Genomic DNA, 15,003 nt, shown 5'->3' on the forward strand with positions numbered 1-15,003 from the left:
GCAGACTCCTCCAGGGTGCCCAGCATGAGGAAGCGTGGGGGTAACAGTGGTGAGAGCTGTTCTGAATCTCTGCCTGGCCATTGAATTTTCTGCTTGGTACTGCGTGCGTCCAGACAAGTCACGGCCACGGGACGTTCTGCACAGTTTGGCTGCATGGAATGCCAATTGACGCCAGGGGTCCCCCTCTGTGGGCACACTGGGGAGGCACCCCATGGGGTTTTCCACCAGACGTGCTATGCATTTTGGGCTGCCATGCGCTGCCCACAGCTCCCCTGACACCACCCTTAAACTGCCCTCCGACCCCCACCTGCTCCAAAGATGCCACCACTGAGGGGCTATGTTTGAGCAGCCCTCCCCTCTCTATACATGTACCTAGATGAACAGCCTGTGTAATGTCGCCTTACCTCCTATGACTACAGGTGCAGCTGTTCCAGGCCAGGTGGCGCAGCGCCAAGAGGGGGGGCCTGGCGGACCCACTGCAGGGCCATCCTCAGGTGTGGCAGGCAGGGGGAGAGCAGCACCTCCATTCAAAAGCGTGTGACCCGCCTGGAGAGGGAGGCCAGAAGCGCCAAGAAGACCTGTCAGGGGGAGGCGCTGGGGAGGGGGGGAGGTAAGAAGTAGGGATTTTCTCAGTTTTAGAGCTTTGTATATAAACCTAGAGCACTTACCACTCCAAAAAACATCAGCACTTAAATTTCTGTTAAACATTTGCACTTAAAACTATTTTTCCAAAAAAAGGCCTGTCTTGTGTCCTGTTTCCAGAATCACACTGGAAAGGAATAGAGCAAAACACTAAGCATTTGGGAATAATTTACTTCACAAAACGCATTGAAAAAATGTCCACGAAACATTACATTGGTGCTTGACAGGTGAGGTGGGTGGGTGGGTGGAGCACTCCAGGCCATCTCTCCGAGGAGTCACTCCCAGGCAGACCGGTGCTTCCTCGGTCCAGCTTCCAGCCCATGGAGCCTCAGGATTTTGGCAGTCATGGCACCGTCCTTGACAGGAAAAACAACACTGCCAACGACAGGAGCGGGGAATACGGATGTCAGAGAATTCCGCGATGGATCTCGGTGACGCCGAATGCCAGTGCATTCGGCCCCCCGAAATCCGTCGTGGAATGAAGCCCCTGCCACCCCGAACCCACGAAAGGCACACGGGACGAAGTTCCCGCTGCCCCCAACCCACAAAATGTGCATGAAACGGAGCACTTACCTGCTCCCGTCCGCGCTGCTTTGCAAATGGCGGCCATCCTGCGGCCACCATTCGCTTCCTCCTCTTCATAGCCGTGTTAGGCTACGTAAATACTTCTGTAGCCTATTACGGCTAATGCAGGGACGCCATTTGCGTCCCTGCGGAGGCCGCGATAGGCTGCATAAGTATTTACGTAACCTATCACGGCGGGGGGGCGGGGAACCCAGCGTACGCAAATGGCGGCGGCTACCGCCATTTGTGTATGCTGGATTTTTTTCCCCCCTGCCGTGATAGGCTACGTAAGTATTTACGTAGCCTATCACGGCAGGGGGGAAAAAACCCAGCGTACGCAAATGGTGGCGGCTACCACCATTTGCGTATGCTGGGGTTTTCCCCCCTGCCATGATAGGCTACGGAAATATTTACGTAGCCTATCATGGATCAATACAGGGACGCAAATGGCAGCGGCTACAAGAGCCGCCATTTGCGTCCCTGCAGGGCTGCCCAGTGGCCGGATGTCCGGCTGCAGGCGGCCGGAGTCGGCCGGCGGCTCCGCAGCTTGGCCGCGGAGCGGAGCTGGCTGGGCAGGATTCCGGGGGGGAGGAGCAGATCGCCTCCCCCCCCATCAAGGATTCCGGGGGGAGGGACGGAGCACCTCCCCCCCACACGGATTGCCCAGCGCGGAGCTAGGTAGGTGTTTCGTACATCCCTAGCGGGGAACAACAGAAACAGGGAAAGCGCAGCAGAGAACAACTTGCAGTGCCTATGAATGTGGCCAATCCCAAGTAGACACAACACAGCCCCGCCCACCCCACCAAGGGCAGGCCGGACACCTCACAGGGCCCTCCCTCATGGGGAGAAGTGGCCATTTATGGAGTCTTGCTGGCCTGACCTGACCACCCCCTGGGCATTTGGGTGTGGAGGTTACTGGGGACACCGGTTCCCGGCACTGCTGCGCAGATCTCCCCGGAGTCCCCGGATCAAGGCAGAGGTGCCCTCGCCCATGTGGTGTGAACGAGGTGGGTTCAGCATTCCGCCCACACGGGATGGGCTCGGGCTGGTTTTGGGAATGCGTGTGCGGTGCTTCCTCCCATCCATGCCGGGCAGAGCTTTGCCTGGAGCTGTGGTTGGGCATCTTATCGAGCATGGCTCTGAGAATGATGGCATGGGCATCGATGGAGCTGATGAGTGCCCTTCTATCCCTGCTTGCCACCTCGTCATCTAGGGCTGATTGTTGCACATACTCCCTAAAGACCTCCGCATCTCTCTCCATGACTGCGAGGACACAGTCATTCTCCTGGGTGGCATGATGCATGATACGCTCAGCAATGTCATTGGCTGCTCTACGCATCTTTCTATTCCGGATCATTGGCAGGCGCGTGGCAGGGGATAAGGTGGCCTGTCTGTTGGTTACTAGCTGCTCTGTTAGAGAAAGCAGAAATCATTTAATTGCACTGCGTGGACCTGCCTGTGGTGGGGTCAGGAAAAAAAACAAACAGACAGGAGCTACAGGGAAAGGTGCCCCTTGGCAAAACCAACTCTGTGGCTTTCTGCCGCCACAGAGGGAGTTCCATCCCTGGCCACAAGACATGGGCAAGGTGTGGGCAATGGTGGGATTTTCAAGCCAGTCTTCCCCAGGATGCTTGCCACATTAACTCTCCTCCTGAACAATATATCTCAACTCTCCTACTCTAAGGGAGCAGCGTTACTCGACCCAAGCCAGAGTGGGGGTGCCGGAGTCTCTCCAACCCCCATGGTTGGAGAAGAGGAGTTTTTTTGGAGAACCAGGAGGGGGGGATGATGGAGACTGGGGCTCACTGGGCACCCATGCCTGTAGGGGGGTAATTTTGCACCCAAGGGCCCCTGCTGGAGTGGGCACATGCAGCACATAGTTTACCCGTGTCCTCTAGCTCGTCGTGGCGGGCAGCGGTGACCGTGACCCCACGGTCACTCCAGCACGGGTCCCCGCCTAAAAGGCAATAGTAGCGATCAGCCACATTGCAGCACCCAGCAGTGCAAGAACTGCCCAAGAAACCAAGATTCATGAGGTAGCGGGCACGGGGTGACCCTGGGTAAGCATTGCAAGCACCCAAGCCTCGACCGACCTCACATCTTTGCACCCTCCTGTGTTATCACACTCATAAGTCATCCCCCCGAAAGCACGTGCCGGTTGCACAGTTCCCATTATACGTGCTTGGAACAGTCCATGAGCGGGGAGGAAAGCGGAATAGGCACCAAGAACCAGTGATGCATCACGCAACTCACCACTCCCTTCATCGGGCTGGTCCACCTCCTGTTCTGGGAATGGCCATTCCTCTCCCCGAACCATGCTGTCATCTCCTGTGAAAAGGCAGGAAACATGTGAGCTCATGCATACTTTAGACCTCGGCACCCCAACCCCCCAATCCCACCCAAAAACACACCCAGGAAATATTATTAAACATTGGGGTGCTGATTTCACGGTGAGGGAGAGACCATGAGCTACAGCTCTATCCGGGCCCATGCTAAGAATAGGGCCATTCCAGGACCCCCCTGAACAAGGTCTGTCGTGATGCATGACTAGGATATCAAAGCATGGTGCCCAGCATTGTGGATGCTCACCCTGGCCGGGACACCAAGCAACCTCTCGCTGCCCCAGGGCTAAGTGCCCCCCTCTTCCGCTGATCCCCCAATGGCTCCGAGGAAGGCACCCCAAGAGCTCTGGAGATTCCGCGCGCGCACAGGCCCCGCTGATCTGCAAACTCCCCGCAACATGTGCGGACTGTGGCATCCCCGTGAAGAATCCTGTGCAGCTGTGCGTAATACAGGTAGGTCGCCGCACTGTTTCCGAACCGTGAGTTGTGGTTCACCACCCGCCTGTAGTCCTGGCACATGGACTTGGTTTTGGACCTGCACTCTATTGCACTACGCTGGTGGCCACGTGCAGTCATCTCTCTGGAGATCTCCTCAAAGAAGTCCAAGTTCCTGTGGCTGCTACACAGCTGTTCTTGGATCTTCTGCTGCCCCCAAATGTTCAGCAAGTCCTCGATCTCTGTGTGCCTCCAGGACACCCCTCTTCCCTTGATGGAGGATGCCATTTTGGTTTTGCGTGGGTGGGAGAAGGCAACTGGGCAGGTCTTCCAACCTGCTCTTCCTTCCAACCTGCTCTTCCATGGGCCAGAAAGTCTGCACTGAAGGCCTGTCTGGATGGGATCCACCATGGAGGGCCCCTCCACAGCCAGTGTTTGAGGCCCCTGATCCTGAAAATAGGACAACAGAGGAACTCTGAGAGGGGGGAGAGGGGGGTCCTGAGCGAAGGGGGGGAAGGACACTCCCAGGGGCTGTGTGCCCTGATCTGGGCCATCTCGTTTGAATCCTGAAGGGAGATTCTGCACAGGAGCGTGTGAGCACCCCCGCCCCAGCTCACCTCCATTCCTTATTCAACCACGGGCATGCCTCAGCACGCAGCGTGACTGGAGAGACACGCCGCGGAGAGAACAACATCCATCGTAAAAGCAATTTGGGAGGGGGAGCATTCCCGGGGAAGTTATTCTAGGACCCTTGGGCGCCACGCGCAACACATGGGTACAGTCTCCCAAAAGCACATTCTGCGTTCCACCGTGGTGAAAGCAACTCCCAGCCCTGAAGTCCCCAGGTGGGTGAGGGGAAGTACGCTTGAGGAGGAGAGTTTGCAGAGAGAGGGGGAGCCGGGGAAAAAGCGGGTGTGTCATGAGGAAAGCGGTGTAGGGTTTGAATGGGAATACACACCGCCATTACAACATTCACTCTGAAAGAGGCGGGGTGGGTGAATGCGCATACAGTTTGAGTGCAGGGCACAGGGGAGCTATGGAGACACCTTCTGAACTCTGATTCTTCGAAGATTCGGAATTATTCTCCAAAAGAGGGGGGGGAAGAGAGACGGGGCAGGGGGGAAGGCTGGTGGCATGTTCTGGAACGCAGACTGGGGAGGAGGGGGCGACGCTATCAGTTGGCACGTGCTCAGAAGGGGGACAGGGAATATACTTACCACTCCAGCTCGGGAAAGGGAAGCTGCCACAACACTACTGGAACTCCGGTTCTTCAAAGATTCAAAGTTACTCTCTGAGGGGGGGGGGAAAGGGCACAGGGTGCGGGAGGGCAGAGGGTGGAACACGGACTGGGGAGGAGGTGATGCTCTCGGTGCCCAGAAGACGAGAGGGTGCCGTCGGGAGCTGTGATTGGGCAGGGCGGAAATCCAAAATAGGCCATATATGGACAGGCATGGGAGGGGCCCGAGACCACATTAAGTAACGAGCGCGGGAGCAGCAGAGCACATTGATGGGGGATCGGAAGCGGTACAGCAGAAGTGGGGAATCCTGATTCCGATACGAGGTGAGTGCTGTGTAGTGTGAAAGATGGGCGCTGAAAGCTGTTTGGACTCTGGAGGCATAAAAAAACGTGAGTGTAGATTGGCCCCTAGGTACCTTCACAACAGGGTTCATTATTACAATAAGGAGAAATCACTGACTTCTGAGGAGCTGCATAGCACACTATCTCAGCTCCAAGCCTTTACTAAAAGAGAGCAGGAGAGGCCCCACCCAGACCTCCTGCAAGAACTAAAATTTGTGCATTCTTGTAGAGCTATAAATGCACACATACAGACAGACAGATAACCCCCTTTAGTCCTTAATAAATTGCACTGCTGCTACAATCAATTTTGCAGCCCAACCCCTGCATTTCACTAAACAACCAGCACACAGGGGGGCTGTCTTCACAAGTGATTTGGTGTGAAGTTAGAGCAGTCTGAGGGCCTTCGTGACAGATGACATCATCACCAGTCCACTGCCAACCAGCCCCTTCCCTTTTGAAAAGCTGCATTTTCTGAAACTCCTTTTACTCCAACTTTTTTTTTTTTACTGAAAGCTGCTCCCTGGAGGTTTTACACAGTATGCCATGTCCCCCCCCCCACACACACACATTAAATCCTGGGCGTGCTTCTGTGACGTGGTCAAGGGGGTGGGGCACCCCATTCCCCCTTCTTTCCCCAATGGAAGTAGTTTTTCTCATTGAGAAAATCCCCAGGAGTGCAACAGCGACCCCTCACATTAACGCAGTAGTGGGGACACTCATTCACCTTAGGTAGCCTGCTTTTAATCTTTAACATAGCCCCCCCCTCTCTGTGCAAGTTTACTCAGAAGTAAGATTCCCCTGCAGTGAATCTTTAACATATCTCTATGCATTCAGAGCTGCGGGTCTCATCTACAAACCTCTTCCAGCTTCTCCAGGGTATTTCACTGAAGTGGTAAAGGGTTAAAGGCTAACTTCAGTAACTCGCCCTAAAGTGCTCTTCTCCGATGCTCTCTTAAATCACTACTGCAATGTTGTGCTTTTTTGATGTTCTGTAGTTTCTCCGATGTATAGTCCCTTCTCTGCTTTATCACAGCAACTATCAAGTCTATGGGAGCTTCTCATTGTGAGCAGGGAGAAGGGGCTGGGGCTGGAAGCAATAACACCACAGCCGAGTGCTGGAATGGGGCGAAATTGGGGGGCTGGGCTGCTCTCGGGGGTGGGGGCTTCAGATGCTGCACTCCAGAATTGGGGATTTTGGCTTCTCAAGGCAAAAGTGTGCACATTGAGGAAAAGTCTCCATTCATAATAATATTGTAGTGGGGGGAGCCTGAACAGGGGCGGGAAACAAGCCTCTCCCATTGGCTGAGCAGCCCCTCCCAGGTTGATGATGTTCAGTTCTACTCCCCACACTCCACCCGGAAGTATGTTCCTTTCAAGTGCTGTGTGACCCCCGAAAACCGGATTTTAAAGGTACAGTAGACTTGGCTTCATGTGTCCCATGAAACTCTGGGTAATACTCCAACACGCTTTTCATTCTGTTGTTGTGAAGATCCCCACTCCCACTGCAGTTTACACAGGATTGACTTTAACCCCCTACTTACTACTGGTGGTAAACCAAGGTTTGATCATGAGTGCATTTCTATATTTCAATGGCTGCATAATGTATATAAAGGGATGTCAACTCTCTTTCAGTTTGAGGCCCAAATTCAATTTGGAGAAGTGTTCGGGGGCCACATTTTAGTGGTGGGCAGGGCTGAAAGCAAGGCAGGTGGGGCCGGGGGCAAAAATGGTGGGGACAAAAATACAAACGAATACTAGCATATTATTGCTTAAAGTTTTTACTGCCAGTAACTAAGCCCCAGGAGAGGAATTTCAACCTTTTAGAATGGGGGAAAAAACTCTGCAAAAGCCAGGACACCACCAAATGATTGACAGTCAGGGGAAAGAAGTGGGACTAGGGGAAGGATGCCTGGCCATCCGGGGAACCCCAGATGGCTGGACTGGGTGGGCTGCATTTGGCCAATGGGCCTGAGGTTCAGCTTCCCTGGTCTATAATACATCAGGGGTCACACTTTCCTGCAAACCAAACACTCTGGCCCAGGCACTCTGGCCATACTTTCAAATATGTGTGGAAAAAGGACACAGCATAGGATTACCAGAGCAGGTCCTCAGCCGCTGTGAATGCTGATACATTTGGAGCTCTGAGGATGTGTGTGCTTAGATTCATGAGATCTAGAAACAGGAAATGGGGATGTGGGGGATTGCCAGAAAAACAGATTCATGACTGTGTATGAATCAATCCTTTCACCTGACATATGTCTCCATAGCTGTCTTTTGATTGGTGGTCTCTCTCTGTTCGGTGCCTCAATTATGTGGTGAAGCTGACTGTGTCCAGTTTTGATCTTTTAGTGCTACTGGAATAGGAGCACAAATATTCCATATTAATAATTCAGGAGATGTCCCTGATCTAATAGAACCTTGGTTATTGCGCAGTCTAAAAATATTTTAAAAATTAAAATAAATGGTAGTGAAAAGAATATAATACTCCACACCATCTAAACATCATCTGTTCACATGATCATACACCAGACAGTGGCTTATTTAAGCCAGAGGGGGCTGCTGTGTGTACGGGTGGCCATTTTGAATATCCAAGCTATGACAGCAGGTTGTTGTGTCATCTGAACCTGGCAGGGGGGTGGGTTGTGCAAGGTTTAAACAACACTTGCAAAACCTCTGGCCTGTTTTAGGGTTACGCGAGAGTTGTTTAACCCATGCACACACACACACACCAGGTCCAGACGACACAACATCATCATTATATCTACATTACAGGAGTCATGGTCTGATTGAGAGAGTGTGGGTTACATCAGCTCTGCAAAGTAGTCCAGTGTGTTATTCCCTTTATTACCTTTATTCTCATTTTCCTGGGGGAGGGGGTGGATAGAGTAGCGTATGACAACTCTGCAATGTACTCCAGTGTTGTTATCCAGTCTCTACTCCAAGCCATGGGTTGTGGTGTGGGTAAGAAGACATCCCTGCTGTGCACTATGCCAAGTCCAGACAACATGGCAACTCGCGCTGAATCACGGGTAATTATGCAAATCGAGCACGCAGCAGGTGTGGGGACGGGGTGAGGAGCCATAATGGCTTATTTTACCCCTGTGATTGTCCAAACACCCCCACTGTGTCTGTTCTGAAAATATATATAGGAGTGCCTAGCAGCTTTAAGAGAGGTTGGGTTTGCACAGTTGAGAAGTGCTGCGTGTTTTAAGGAAATAATTTTCATGAAATTTCAGCACCACACAAAATGTGTGGAGGACAGAAAATCTGAGCTAACTGCGTATTTGGCAGTCACGGATGCAAGTGTGGGTTGAATTACTACCTCTCTTGTCTTGTTCCTCCCTGCTGCTTGTAAATTCGGTCCTGTTTAACCTCAGAACTTGCACCAAATGGGTCTGAAGCACCCTGGTGGGTAACCAAGCTAGTCCCAACAGACAAACATCACCACAAACAAAATTGTAAATTGAAATCTATTTAAGGCTTTATTTCAGAAAAAATACAAAATAAATAAAGTGGCATGGTGGTTATATGAGCGTCAGAAACTTTCTCTACTATTACAGGGAAATGCAACAAAAACAGAAGATTAAGAAATAGAATTGCAGTTGCCAAAGCTGGTATTATGAATTTGGCTAATAAGATAACGGCTTGAGCTTCTACCATTGTTATGACTCGTCCTTCCAACTTTCTCCTGTTTACTACTTGCGGTTCAAAGCTAAACTAAAACAACCTAAACTAAGTTTTAACCCTCCCGTTACTTCCTCCTGCTTCCTACTTGAATATAAAAACTCCGCTAAAGCTTTATTATGTTCTTCTAGGCATGTGAAGAATATGGGTAGGAGCTAGACAGAATGGAAAACCCAAGACCTAGAAATAATTCCATTTGCCACCTCTGAAGATGGGATTCCAAATCCCATCCTCAGAAATAACCTCCAAGTCTCAAGCTTAGAAATCACTCTAAGTCCCAAACTCAGGAATAATTCTAAGTTCTACTTTCTGAAAATATCCTAAGTTCCAAAGTCTAAGAGTCTAAAGACACCCATAGTTACCCAAATCCTTGGGTCTGGTGGCACAGCAGAAAGAGTGAAGTGAAGTAGCAGCAGCAGCAGAAGCAGGAACCAGAGCCACCAGGAGCTCCCATTCCCTGGGCTTTTATACCCCTGCTCTGGTCAAAGGTGGGCCCCAAGGAGCAATGAGATGATCATCTTCCAATCAAAATGGACTGCACATGGTTAGAGCATTTACTCACCAATCAGAAGCAAGGTGCCCCATCTATCTCCCACAATTTCATGTGTTTGGGGAACATATCTGGCACCATTACAAACGGGTTACTTTGAAATGTCCCAAAATATGACCCAAAGTCTGCCATCTGGGCATGTTATCTTGATTGATGCATTTCTCCCTGGTATATCTTCTTTGAACTCCCGGTCATCTTTGGCCATCTGTGGTCATATCCGCCTGGGCACCTCCTCCCAGTTGTTGCTCATGCTCAGGGCTACAGCTTCCCTGCCCAACTAGCATCGAGTAAGGACATTCTCTTATCAGCAGGTGTACACCACAAGATGTCAAAAACAGTACTTTCCTACCTCTTAGTAGGCATTTGAGCATGCTCAGTTCTTCTGTTCATCTCACTCATACACTCTGCCAGCACACCACGGCCTTGAACAACCTCTGTGAAGCCGCTTGTAAAGACAGTTGCATCCCCCCCCCTTTCTTCAAAGACAGTCTTGAAAAAGCTTCGTTAGAGTAAGTAACCAGTCTTGGATGTAGGCTTAGTTACCTGGCTAGATATACTGACCAACATTTGTTGAGGCCAGAACAATTCTTATAGGCAAACTGGATTCACACAATTAGTGATTGTGTCACAGCTTTAAAAAAGTAAATACAGGCACAGAATGCCCGATTCAGCCAGGGCATCTGGAGCAGTGTGTGTGTGTGTGGGGAGGCCTTTTAAACTTTTGTCCCTGCAGAGGGTTAAATATGAATCCATAGACACACACCTGCCTTTTGCTTTGGAAGGAAAGCTCCCATTTGCACCAATGGAAATGTTTCTTCCAATACAAATAACAGTGGTGTGTGTGTGTATGTGGACCGGCGGCCAGCTGGGCAGAGATGATCTGATTTGGGACCACACCAAAGCAGGGGCTAAAGGGTTAGCACTCTCCTACGCCCCTCACCAGGGTCCTGGTCCAAATTGGGAGATGAGGGGATGCCTGCTGTTTATTTTTTAAAAGCCATTCACACCATTGCGGATTGTGTGGATGGCATCTTGTCTAGTTTGGCCCTCGGATTCAGCTGTAATGCATGCCTTGCTGTGAAGTCTGCTGCTCCAACAAATTGCACTGCACTGCAAACAAACCTATAATCTGGCCCAATCCCATCTAAACAGGGATTTAAAGCACAAAGGGGCAGAACTTTGCAGCTGCTATTACCCCCCCCCCCGGTCCATCCCAGAGGTCTTTTCCCCCTAGCAAAAACAAGCAAAGGAGTATCTTGTATTCCCCCTGCCCCAAGCAGAATATTACTTCCTAATTCCAGTGTAATAAACCAAAAACACTGCTAACCATATCTGCAGTTCAGTCTCTCCATCCCGTGCAGTAAGTAGAATTTGTGGATAAATTTTGTGGGGGAGAAAAATGGGGAAAAACCCCAGTTAAATCATGAGTGGAGAAACAAAGCTAACTATAGGTAGTGTCATTTCATTTGAAGTTCATGTGCCTCAGTAGTATCAATAAACTTTAAAAAAAATCATCCTGCCTCACATCCCATGATCCCTCATTAGTTGGTTTTGAGAGCTGCTGAAGGGGAAGGGGAAGGTAGCAGCAACCACGAGTAGCAAAATGAGCTTAACTAAGGCTCCCTGTGCCGTTGTGTTTATGTGTGTTTTCCTCTTACTAGGGAGATTCAGAATCCGAATTGCCAGCAGTACTTGCACGTAGATGTTTCCTCTCTTGTGAGAAAGATGGAAGCTGACATGTCAGTACAATTCTTTGTCAGAAATATACATCTGCATGAAGAGGGTAGAGTTAAAAATTTAATCTGCAAAGCTATTTGGAGAGTGGATAGGCCTTGACAGGCCTCCCAAATGTATTAAAAGAACAAGAACAGCAGAGTTATGGGGGGTGGGGGTGGGGGTGGGGGTGGAAAAAGCTGTTGCAAGCAAACAGAATGAAACTAAGCCTTCTTGACAGAATCAGTTTGCCAAATGACTTTAAAATTGCACCATGTCTTGTAGCCCCCCCCACCCCGCCGCCTCTTAAACAGACTTTAATTTAAATTATAAAGCAAAAGAAAGTTCCTTAAACTTCAGAGATCACCACTCTGCCCAGAGGGAAAAAAAGAGCCAGACAGTAACAATTAGTTCGGTCAGGGAATGGAGGGAACATGTATTTGTGATAAATGCACTGAGCAGAGATTCAGAGTTAATTCTCTTTCATACAATCATAGTCTTTTTTTGTCCATGTGTTTTTGTTTTGTTTTTAAAACAAACAGTGAAAAACCCTCTGTGTTACATCCAGAGAATGGGTGCAATAATCCCAATGATGCTATTTGAATTTCTGCTTTTTTATTTTACTCAGTTTAGGTACACTATTATATACACTTAATAAGCTTACTGGGGGCCTTCATTCATCATTATGATACATCAACACCAATGGTAAAGGCCCATCCCCTAGGGCAGGGGTGCAGAATCTCTTTTAGCCTGAGGGCCAGATTCCATTTCAGAGAAGCTCTGGGGGCCGCATTCCAGTAATAGGCGAGGCTGAAGGCAACTGCCAGTAACTGAGCCTTAGGAGAGCCATTTCAGCCTTTTAGAATAGGGAAGAAACTGCACAGAAGCCAGGAAACCAACAAAAAATAGGTGGTTGGAGGAAAGGGACGTGACCTCTGGGGAACTCCTAGGCCTGAGGTTTGCACCCCTGCAACAGGGTTGCCAGTATTTGATTTTAGAAATGCTGAATCTGGGGAGTGGGACCTAGGAAAAGTCTTGTGCTGGAGTCCAGACAGTGGATTCTGGTAGGAGCAGAATTAATACAAAGTGTTTCCTCCTTTGGCCAATGGTAACAGCCTGTGTTTGGGTTCTAATGCAGGATAAAGGAGCAATGTTATAGCTATTGCCACCAAGCCACAAGTGGGGTTTGCCAACTGGCCAGAAATAAACAACAGCCTGATCTGTTCCAGTGCCTTTAGCAGGGGCTGCAGGAATCAGGAGGTGAAGATTTCACGACATAGAGCTCATAATAATCACCTGCAAATTGCTGCACATAAAACTGCAGCATCCCATATGCCAAAGGCCACAAGGTAGACAGAAGTCTCCCAACACCACCTTCTGAAACTACTCCTCCAAGAGGTACCAGTGCCACCACAATACCATGCCTCTGAAGCCCAACCCAACCAGGCATCTCAGAAGGTTACCATGGTTGATGGCGTCTAAAGCCACCAGGAGAACTAATAGGATGCCACTACCCCTAGCCATTCCCTGGCTGTAGTGATTCACCAGGGTGACCACAACTGTTTCCATACTGAAACTGGGCTCTGAAACAGGATTGGAATAGACCCCATTTGAGTTTCCTCCAAAAAAACTACCTGGATTTCAGATGCCACCTCCCGCATTAACACTCTGCTAAAAAATGGAAGATGGGACACGGGTGGTAATTGTTCTTGATTGTAGGGTCAAGACTTGATTTTTTTCAAAAGGAGTCTCACTGCCACCCCCTTAAAGTAGCAAGAACTACCTGCCTTTTCTAAGAAGCATTAGTTACTGCTGAGCTCCATAATCCCAGGCCAGCTGTGCAGATTTCAGGAGCCAGGACAGGCAACGGCCTAAGGCACATGAAGCAGACCTCAGTCTTCCAAGTAGCATGTCCACATTCTCAGGTTGCAGAAGCGAAAGTATCCAGAAGGAAGGAAGAGGGAAGGAAGAGAAAGACCTCTCCAGCTTCCAGGTCTCATTGTCTGCTATGACACCACTGTTGTCATTGCTGTAGCTCCAGGACTCTGTGAGATCCCCATGCTCCTTCCATCCCAGTAGGTGCTGAATGATTTTTAAAATGGCATCGGAGGAAAAAATGGTCAAAATTAGCTTGCAAAGAAGCTATTTTTGACCTTCTGGTGCTCTGTAGCCACTATGAACGCCTTTTCCCTCCAATTTTTTTTAAAAAATGAATTTGGGGGTCAGCAGGAGCCACATACGGCCCACGGCTTGTGCATTGTCCACCTCTGCTGTAGCTCCTTCCAGGCCAGGAAAGTGCAGTATCTGGGCGCATTTGGAAACCCTGTCATAATCCTAATGATGTCATCAGAAGCACAACTGGGTTTTCTAACTCAGAGTTGGGCTCCAAAAAGCCAATCAATTCTTCTGTCTAGGAAAATAGACACGTTTATCAAACCCAGTCCTGGAGTGAGCCAGGAAGGGGGTACACTTATCTTACATATAGCTGTATATACCCCCACTGATGTGCGAAGATCAGCTGCAAAGCCACTTCCAAGTTTGGTTGGAATTCTGTGCTCCATTGTGGCTCCGGGGGCAGAGAGGGAGGAAGGGGTAGTGATTTTGAGCTTCAGCGGAGTGTCTTAACTTCCACCGCCTCTCTCGCCAGGATAATTTTATTAATGCTCAGTCAGGTTAAGCTCTAAGCAAGCATATGATCCCAACAGGACCCAACTACATCACACTCTTCCATTACCACAGCCCTGACAACACTCATTTTTATTTTTGGCCTGTGTGCTGTTCTGCTGAAGTCGTAGTTATGTTGGAACATTATACCAGCACAAACATGGTGCAACATCAACAGAGATGTTTGATACTGGCATGTCTTTGGACTTGCTGGGTAAACCACACATGCCAGTATCGAATTGGCAACCTCATATTGGCCTTAGTTTATCTCCAAATGCCAAAGGCAGCGACCATGCAAAAGTCAAAGCGAGAACTTTGGGACCACAGACTACGCAAGCTATAAATAAACTGACCTGACCTGCATAGCTATCAGCTTGGCTCTGCATGTCTGTGCGCATACATCCACATACAGCATACTTTCTTTTTCTTTTAAAAATGACTCTGAGTGCGCATAGCCAACATTTAAATGTGAGTAATGCTGAGACTGTCTTCCGTTTAACACAACAGCAGAATGCGAAAGGGTAAAAAAAGAAACGCATGTCACTGTTTAGAAGCAGATTCAGAATACTCTGCTAGTGCAAATGTCAACAATTGGCATGCCTGTTATTAGTACCGTTGCAGTGGTAATTATGTGTAATATATGTGGAGAGCTGTAGCCCTGATCAGGTGATCTTCTGAAGCAGCGTACAGGGAAAAGCAAGACGGCACCCGCTTGTTGCTCCTGGTCCCACCCCCAAATGCCCAGGTTGTATGTCTGTTGGCTCTTCCTGGTCAGTTACAGACCCGTGAATAGCCAGGACAAAGTATATGTGCCTGCACCGGGACATGCA

General features: G+C 49.6%; 1 protein-coding gene across 1 annotated transcript in view; it reads right to left on the minus strand.

Annotated features, from left to right (window-relative positions):
• Window positions 1–794: 794 nt before the first annotated feature.
• Window positions 795–15,003, minus strand: part of LOC146358898 (uncharacterized) — a 30,665-nt gene continuing 16,456 nt past the window's right edge. The window contains exons 2-6 of the mRNA XM_084830355.1: window positions 7,811–7,916; window positions 5,201–5,592; window positions 3,796–4,433; window positions 3,460–3,534; window positions 795–1,017 (exon numbers count right to left, since the gene is read on the minus strand). Coding sequence (XP_084686481.1) covers window positions 3,528–3,534; window positions 3,796–4,394 — 606 coding nt within the window. The 5' untranslated portion in view covers window positions 4,395–4,433; window positions 5,201–5,592; window positions 7,811–7,916 and the 3' untranslated portion in view covers window positions 795–1,017; window positions 3,460–3,527. The remainder of the gene's footprint in view (window positions 1,018–3,459; window positions 3,535–3,795; window positions 4,434–5,200; window positions 5,593–7,810; window positions 7,917–15,003) is intronic.

The sequence above is a fragment of the Heloderma suspectum genome, chromosome 1 (genome assembly GCF_057233095.1).
Source record: "Heloderma suspectum isolate Gila_16-S chromosome 1, 16-S_ref, whole genome shotgun sequence".
Lineage (NCBI taxonomy): Eukaryota > Metazoa > Chordata > Lepidosauria > Squamata > Helodermatidae > Heloderma > Heloderma suspectum.